The following is an 8,822-nucleotide window of genomic DNA, read 5'->3' on the forward strand; positions in this document are numbered from 1 at the left end:
TTCGCACTATTAGTTTAATAAAAATAAAATAAATTATAATAGAAAAGATTTATTGTAATACAAATAGACGTTGTAATGTCCTTATAAGAAATTAACAAGAAAAGATTGATCTAACAATCAACCAACAATAATAAAAAAATAAAAAATAATTAAACTCAAATTTTTACACTCAAAAAGTATTCGCTCACTTAGGTTCATTGAGATCTTATATATAATCTAGAGTGCGTATGCTGTTGTCCCCACCACGCCTAAAATGAAGCCAGAAAGGTCGCCATGTTAGATGTACCAACTTAGCGGGAAATTCGAAATTCTTATATATAGTTATGCAAGAATTTACATTATTATAAATTGGAAACACAGAAAATAATAACCAAAACAAAATACATTAATTTTTTATTAATAAATAATTATTAATTATATAGTATTTTAAAAGAACTTAATAATTTTTAACAATAACACTTATAATTAACATAAACTAAGAAGAAAATACCTTTTGCTTATAAATAATTGTTAGTTTATTTTAAAAGAACTGAACATTCCTTAATAATAAACTTGAACTTCATTGTTAATTTCAAGTCAACTAACCAGAAACATTTTATGGACTTTATAAATAATCTTCCAACCTTTGATTATATATAATATGGATTGAGCTAACTGAATATATCTACTAACAAAAATGTTGCTCAAGGTGAATAGACGCAGATGGAAAGCGATAATGTGAAAGTGTAACGAAGATAGATATATTATATGTCAATACGCTTCTATATCTATCTCACTTCTATCAGTACACCCATTATATGGCAGTATGCTTCTATGTCTATCTCGGTTCGATCACCTTGCGCAAGCTATCTCTCTCGTTGGCTCAATCCATATTATATATAATCAAAGCTTCCAACCAACCAAATTATAAAGAAACATATGTGAAACAAAAAGAATTCGAAAATCTTCAATAAAAATAAAATTTTAATAAAAATAACAATATATTTATAAGAATTGTGAGGTTATAATCGTAGGTCTTGTAGGTACAATAGAGACTTGAAACTATAGCTAAGTTCAGGTCGGTACATCCAACATGTCTGACTTTTTGATTACCCCCACCACCACCACATACGCACTCTAGATTATATATAAGACCTCAATGCTTAGGTTTAATAAAACATATCAAATTATCTGTTAAATTTTAGTATTTGGTGGATTTATTCTAATCTTTGTATTGTATTCATAGATATTTTCTCCCACTCAGTAATCAAAGCTGCCTTTAGATCTTTTTGATTCTGAATACTGTATTTTCTGATACAGTAAACTCCACAAATTTTCAATAGGATTAATGTCAGGCGATTGTGGAGGGGTTTCAATCCGTTTTGGAGTATTATAGAGTAACCACATTTTAGTATTCCAGGCTGTGTGCTTCGGATCGTTGTCTTTGGTAAATACATAATCGTTATTTAGCCTCATTTTTTCAGCACTGCTTCGAAGATTTGTTTTTAAAATGTTGATGTATTGCTTGTGATCCATGATTCCATCAATGAAATGCATATTTCTAACACCTTTTGAGCTCATGCAGCCCCATACTAGTACAGAACCTCCTCCGTGTTTAAATGTAGGTCTCAAGTTTTTTTCTTCCAGTTCTTTATTCTTTTGCCGCCATATCATTCGCCGCCCGTCGGATCCATAAATGTTAAACTTACTCTCATCCGTAAATATTACTTTGTTCCAGAATTCATTTCTACTATTTTTATAGGTTTCAGCGAATAATTTTCTTTTTTGTTTATTAATTTTGCTTATAAATGGTTTCTTTCTGGCAACTCGACCATGATAACCAGCTGCATACAGAACGTTACGAATGGTATTTACGGATACAGATTTTCCAAATTCACTTTCAACTTCAATAGCAATTTTTGTTGCACTTTTATTAGGATCTTTTTTAATTTAATTTTAACGCATGCGTAACTGATTTGGGATGATTTACCTACTAGATTAAAAAAACTATGTGTATTTTGTTTTATTAAAACTACCTGAGCGAATACTTTTTGGAGTGCAAAATGTGCACGTGAATTGATCTATATTTTTTATTATTATTGTGAAATTGTTAGAACAATTTTTTCTTGCTAATTTCTTATAAGGACATTACAACGTCTATTTGTATTACAATAAATCTTTTTTTTGTAATTTATTTTATTTTTATCAAACTAATAGTGCAAATACGCATGGTGAGCGAATAGTTTTTGGAGTCACTGTAAATAATTGATAACATTATTAATTATTGCCGTGAGAATTATTGGAAAATCTTGGAATGAAATTGTGTCCATTTTTTTTCCACCACTGAAACCCAGGGAGAATCAATGCCAGATCCTGATCAAATTGAACAAGTGGTCGATCTTGCCAGACTATTAAATTCATATAATCAGGAGCTGACAATTTTGTAGACAAGGTTGTAGAAATGCGTGAGCAAGAAGAAGAGCAAGACATTGAACAATCTAATTCTTCAGACCCGGTTCAATCAGAAGATTAAATGACGGTTGCAAACTTGACAGACCTTTGTGGTCTCAATAAAAATGCATTATTATTATTGTTTTAGATTTTTTACTTTTTTTTTTATTTATTTATTTATTTATTTCCAAAATAAACAGGGTTTCCCCTAATTACAGATTTCGGAATTACTACATAATAATTAAATAAAATTGAACTAAATAATAAACTAAATTAAATATTAAACTAAGCCGTACTCGATTTGTAAGCAAATAAGTAAAAAGAAACAAAATGATACAAAATAAAACAATAACGTAAAACAGAACAGAGGAATGGAACAGAATTTTTTTGGATATCACATCGTTCCACAAGAACTTAATATGTATTGGGGAAGATAAAGACAACAACGTTGTAATAATTCCAAATATTTGTGTAGCTAACTTCATTTGATTTAAATAACATTTAAAAAAATAACAATTTTAATTAATATTTAAATTAAAATTCCAAGCTAATTATTACAATTTTATTTTAACTTCGACGTATTTCCTTAAAATAATAAATCCCAATTTGTAACTAACGTCATGTTGTTTCTAGAACAATCCAGAATGTTTCACGTCAACTTCCCGTCATAGTTAGTTCAAACAGCGCGTTGGGTCAACTCAAATTTTCCTGATTTCGTGTTAAATAGTGATCGATTGGTGAGTTAACGCAATTTTCAGCCTAAATTAATAATAAAATGATTCGTATTGTTGAACATTTTGTATAAAACGTTATAAAAGCTTAATTAACATGTTGGATTTGACATAACCTCAAATCGACAAATCGTATTTCCAGTACATTAGGTGCTAACTTCTCGTCGTAGTTCAAACGCCGCAAAATCATTGCAAAAATTCGTGTTTTTATGATGATAATCGGTTTGATTTGCCAAATAAACATAGAATTAGTGCAATTTTTTATCTCCGTTTAATAAATTTTATTTTCAGCGGTAAAGATAACAACTTAAAATCGTTCGGGGGGAAACATAACCTCAAAATGTGGCTAGTCGATAGGTATGAATTTTTTTCTGTTATATTTGTTAATAATAAATGATTTTTTTCTTAATTACAAATAATTAATTTCTTTTTTAACAATATTAATGTTATTAATTATTATCTTTAGGTTATTCGATTATTCTTTCCGGGAAAGAAGCCGGACTATACGATTAATACTCATGGGAATAATAACTCATTTCGTTTTATTGTACGGTGTTATGGACGCCTACTTCTCCTCTCCAGTTCTTCATGGGTTACCATCGCATAGTGCTAAATTATCACTTTGCAAACGAGTTGTTGTTTTTGTTTCCGATGGGTTACGAGCCGAAGGAATTTTTTCTCGGGAACACGAAAGTTTTGCTCCTTACTTAAAGTATGTTGTTCATAAATTAGAGTCTTATTTTTTGTTATTACATTTTTATTTCAAAATAGTAATATTAAAAACGATGTTGGAGCTTGGGGAATATCCCACACTCGAGTTCCCACCGAATCAAGACCTGGACATGTTGCAATTTTCGCTGGAATGTATGAAGACCCGCACGCTATTACGAAAGGGTGGAAATATAATCCGATTGATTTTGATCACGTTTTTAATCAAAGCAAGCGCTCCTTTTTGTGGGGTAGCCCTGATGTAGTTCCAATGTTTAATAAAGGTATTTAAAATAAAATACAAAGAATAATATAGGGATTTATAAATTTATTTTTTTAGATAAATTAAAGAAAATTTATATGGATTATTACGAACCTAGTTACGAAGATTTTTCTGGTCAACAATCAACAATTCTCCTTGATGATTGGGTGTTTCGAAGGGTTGAAAAAGTTTTTAGGACGAATCATCCAAGTTTAAAGCACGACAAAAGTGTTTTCTTTTTGCATTTATTGGGAATGGATACCGCCGGGCATGTTTATAAACCAAATTCTAAGTAAAATTGGCTTAATTATCTTAATAATTATAATCGTTAATTTTTATTTTTTGATTATTAGGAAATATTTTGACAACTTAGCGTTTGTTGATCAAGGAATTAAAAACATTGTTAAATTTATGGACGATTTCTTTGACGATTATGAAACAACGTACATTTTTACCTCTGATCATGGGATGACCGACTGGGGTTCTCACGGAAGCGGCTCCGCGCATGAAACCGAAGCTCCCTTCATCATTTGGGGCGCTGGTGTTAAACCAAACAGTAAAAGACAAGATTTAAAACAAGCTGACATCACCGCAATTATCTCGTTTTTATTAGGAATTAATCATCCAATTAATTCTGAGGTACGGTTTTTGAAACTTTTTTAATTTCGAACTTAAATACGTTTAATTTTCTTTAATAGGGGATTTTTCAACAACAATATTTTGATTTGGTCGATTGGGAATTGGCTTATATTTTATATGCAAATGTTTTGACCTTATCTGAACAATACAAAGTACAAGAAAGCTATTTGGATCGTAATAAAATCTCATTCTTTTATAGAGGAATTAATGCCTTAAGAAATCTTACTGATATGTTGGATTTGATACAATTAAAACTTGAAACACGACAATATGAAAAAGCTGTAAGTATAATAAATTAAATGAAATTTATTATATTCATGTCCATATTTGTATTGAACATCATTTCAAATTATTCCAACGCTGATATTTGAAGTGATATTTGATTACTCCCTGATAAGGGAGTATGTATAGAAGCTAGTAAGTGGGTGTGGTCCACTTACTAGTTCTTCAAGGTTTTTCTTTATAGTTTGTAGCAAACGCATATCCGAACTTCTTTTGCAATCTTTAGAAATGACCTGATGAGTAAATATATCTGATCGTTGTGGTCAAATATAGAAAGAAATCATCCTTTATTAAGTGATCAAATGAATGAAATTGAAATTTTAATAATCAATTTTTTTTATTCAGATATACGACATCAAAAAGTTAATTCCTTTGCTTGAAAAAGGCAAATTTGAGATGAACACTTACTTAAAACTACCAATATTGATGTGCCTTGCGGCTGGATTAGTTGTGTTTATGATTTACACAGCTTGTGTGATGCTGTATAGTACCGAAAGAATCGACAATCCGCATTATATTGAAGACGCTGAATTAATCGACATGTGTTCAAAAGTTTTGGGTATACTTTTTGTAGCGATGTGTGTTTTATTATGTAAGTAGCATTTTTTTATTACCACAAATATCATATTTAAATTTTTTTTTGAATTGCGTTTTAGACAAAGGTCTTGAAGTGAAATATTGTGCATATTTAAGTTTTCCGTTCATAATGTTTTTGTTTCTAATGCATGATGGCGACCAATTACAGTATTTACTTGTTTTAATACATTTCGTGGAATTGAAACATTTAATCAAATATGGCGTGATGCTTTTTGGTGTTTATTTTTTGGTATGTTTATATAAAATTTTTTTTATGTTGTTATTATTACGATTATTTTAGAGTATGACGCTTATTCACCGAGAATATATATTTTATACATGCATTGGGATTTTGCTATGGATGTTGACGGAGAATTTTAGCGCAAAGCGCATCGATAAAGTAATTTGGTTGATTTTAACGGTTTATTTGCCCGTGTATTACCAGGTTACGCCGATGTTCAGGGAAAATTATCATGTTGTTTGGTAAGATTTTTAATATCACGTATTTATTTTGCTTAATTATTGTTTTTAGTATGATCGGTGCTGTGATAGTTATGTACATATCATTAATGTTTACTATGGATCGAATTATGCGAAAGACTGACTATTTTCATTTAGGCGTATTAATCACCCAACTCGTTTGTATGTTCTTATCCGTCATAAACATCGCCGTTACGTCATATTACAACGATTTATCCCCCGAATTAATGACTTACATTTACATTTCATCGTGGATTATCCTTGGTAAGTAAATTTTTAATGTTGAAATTAAATAACGAATGATTTTTTTTGTAGTGCTTTCTTTAATTACGATGATTTTGCATCCGAGACGACTTCTTCACCGCGCTCTCGGAATTCAAGTTTCGATCTTCAACATTTATTTTTTGATGTCTACGAATGGGGAAGGATTATTCTTGGCGTTTTTCATTTGTTTGTGTTTAACTTGGAGTTTCATCGAAATGGAAGAATCCAGGCAAAGTGGTGAGGTTGCTCTTAAATTTGGAGCGATGGATGCCACGAAAACTGAAGTATCGCACCATGATTTCCGAAAATGCTTTATATTCGTATCCTTTTTTAAATAAGATTTAAAGGTTAAATTTATATATAGATTACATTATTCCTTAACTAATATTAGATGGCTTATATCTTGTTATCATTTTTTGGACCTGGAAATATCTCGGATTTAAATACATTCGACCCAATGTGGACGCGGTGTTTCGTGCGAGTCTTCAATCCATACTTGATTACATCTTTAATCGGTTTAAAACTAGCAGTACCGTTCTTTATAACAACGATTAACTTCCATATGATGAACGTTTCCGGCCGAACATCGATCTTAGGCGCTTTCACGATTATCTTATTCTTTTCGGATATCATGGTTATGAATATGATGTTTCGAGTAACCAACGAGGGTTCGTGGCTTGATATTGGTTTGAGTATTTCTCGTTTTGTCATCGCGAATATTATTGCAATAGCGCTTTTAGTTATTTATTGTTTAGTTCGGTTGTTAACCGAGAATAGATTATTTGATTATTTAACCGTTCGTTTCCACCGCTTTTTCGGTATTCGTACCGCTATTGTGATTGAGGAGAGTAGCGAAGATGATTTGATGGGGATTTATCATAAAGTAGATTAGGTTGAAAAAAAATGTGATAATAATTAAGAGTATTGTTTATTTTGTTTTTGTAAAAGTATCGTAGTTTATTACAAATGTGATAACGCTTTAATTTATGTTTTTCGTTCATTTGCGTTAATAATCTAGGTTAATACTTATAATACAAATTCAAAAATGTGATATATTTGTATGCATTGACTGCCAAGAGTAACCTGTTTATTAAAATGAAACGATATAAAAATTATGGAAAATATTTTATTTCAAATTAAGTTTCACAATTTCATAATGATTTAAATTTTATTAAACGCTGCAATATCAACACTTTGCACCTAAAAATAAAATATAAATAAATTTATAATAAAATAGAATAATTTTTTTAGCTTACATAGTCTTCAAGACCCTCAATTTGCTCTTGTAACAAATCAACAGAAACTTTTTCATCTTCTACTACGCATGATATTTGTAATTTTTTAATTCCATAAGCCAAAGGAACCAATTTTGCTAAAAACAAATCAAAAATAAATCAAAAAAAGATTTTTTTTAACCATAACTTACAAGCCCCCCATAATAATCCCTCCATTTCAATTTTCCTAACATTTTGTTCCATAACTTTCATATCGGTTTCATCATCCCATGGTTTGACATCCAAAACAATACTAGATTTAGCAATTAAAGCGGGTTTCTTCGACTTTTTCGCGTGGTACTCTTCCAAACGCTGTTGTTTAACTTTCTCTGCTTCCTCATCTTCAGAATCGGAGGCGAATAGGTCAACATCGTCGTCGTCGGTGGTGGTTTTGGTGTCGATTTTCTTCATATCAATCGCACAGGATTTCGCGCAGCTCTTCGAATCGCCACATTTACTTTCGATAGCGCGGAGACGTTGATCCATTTTCATCATTTGTTCTTGGATGTTGTTGATGACTTTTTCGAATTCTAAATATTTTTTCTCGATTAAACTCATTGAGGCTGTATCAGGCGTAACATTTTCAGAATTTGACTAAAATTAAATAATTTTCTTTTTGTAGATATCAAAGGAAACATGGCAAAACTTAAAATAAAATGTTTTAAAATATTTAACCATTTACATACATCGTAAGTATTTATAATATCAATAAATCGTTGCCTTGCCTTAGCCACTTCATCAGCTAAGGGAGTTAACGTGGACTGCATGAAAAATTTTATGATAACATTTATGATAATTTTCAGGAATAAATGAATGTTACCTTTGGACAAGATGCTGGAAGTGCTTGTTTCTCGTGGTAAATCTTCTCAGCTTCCTCATAAATTGCTCGGTCCGTCCAAAATTTATCTTGAGCGATTGCAGAAGCCATCTAAAATTATGCCCAATTTAATTAATTGATGGGATAAACAGAAAATACTTACTTTAATAGTAAATGTATTTGCTGAACTTAAGACAACGTGTCGACCACCGCTTTAATTAATTAAAAAGGAATGTGCTATATAGCATGCGTAACACGTTTTCCACGTGATTTATGCTGCCATCTATTGTTCGATGCTATTAACTAATAACGGTCGGTATTAATTAAAATTCTCATCAGTAAATTAATTGAGAATGATG

General features: G+C 30.6%; 2 protein-coding genes across 4 annotated transcripts; one reads left to right on the forward strand and one right to left on the reverse strand.

The window, feature by feature from the left end:
- Window positions 1–2,990: 2,990 nt before the first annotated feature.
- LOC111414264 (GPI ethanolamine phosphate transferase 1-like) lies at window positions 2,991–7,488 on the forward strand. 2 transcript variants are annotated; one of them, XM_023045560.2, is made up of 13 exons: window positions 2,991–3,167; window positions 3,453–3,518; window positions 3,628–3,873; window positions 3,933–4,153; window positions 4,210–4,423; window positions 4,485–4,770; window positions 4,830–5,051; window positions 5,398–5,644; window positions 5,709–5,878; window positions 5,930–6,111; window positions 6,161–6,372; window positions 6,424–6,692; window positions 6,764–7,488. In XM_023045560.2, exons 2-13 carry the CDS (start codon window positions 3,502–3,504, stop codon window positions 7,262–7,264), a joined length of 2,787 nt encoding a protein of 928 aa, XP_022901328.1. In that variant the 5' UTR covers window positions 2,991–3,167; window positions 3,453–3,501; the 3' UTR covers window positions 7,265–7,488. The 2 variants fall into 2 exon arrangements, with proteins under 2 accessions (XP_022901328.1, XP_071054892.1); XM_071198791.1 differs by lacking the exon at window positions 2,991–3,167 and having other exon boundaries at window positions 3,286–3,518.
- Window positions 7,485–8,757, reverse strand: LOC111414265 (elongation factor 1-beta-like). 2 transcript variants are annotated; one of them, XM_023045561.1, is made up of 6 exons: window positions 8,627–8,738; window positions 8,467–8,574; window positions 8,333–8,407; window positions 7,799–8,240; window positions 7,629–7,744; window positions 7,485–7,572 (listed from the first exon to the last, which is right to left on the reverse strand). In XM_023045561.1, the coding sequence occupies exons 2-6, from the start codon at window positions 8,572–8,574 to the stop codon at window positions 7,534–7,536; spliced, it is 780 nt and encodes a 259-aa protein (XP_022901329.1). In that variant the 5' UTR covers window positions 8,627–8,738; the 3' UTR covers window positions 7,485–7,533. The 2 variants fall into 2 exon arrangements, with proteins under 2 accessions (XP_022901329.1, XP_022901330.1); XM_023045562.2 differs by lacking the exon at window positions 8,333–8,407 and having other exon boundaries at window positions 8,627–8,757.
- Between the last annotated feature and the right edge of the window lie 65 nt (window positions 8,758–8,822).

Source organism: Onthophagus taurus, chromosome 8, assembly GCF_036711975.1.
Source record: "Onthophagus taurus isolate NC chromosome 8, IU_Otau_3.0, whole genome shotgun sequence".
Taxonomy (NCBI): Eukaryota; Metazoa; Arthropoda; class Insecta; order Coleoptera; family Scarabaeidae; genus Onthophagus; species Onthophagus taurus.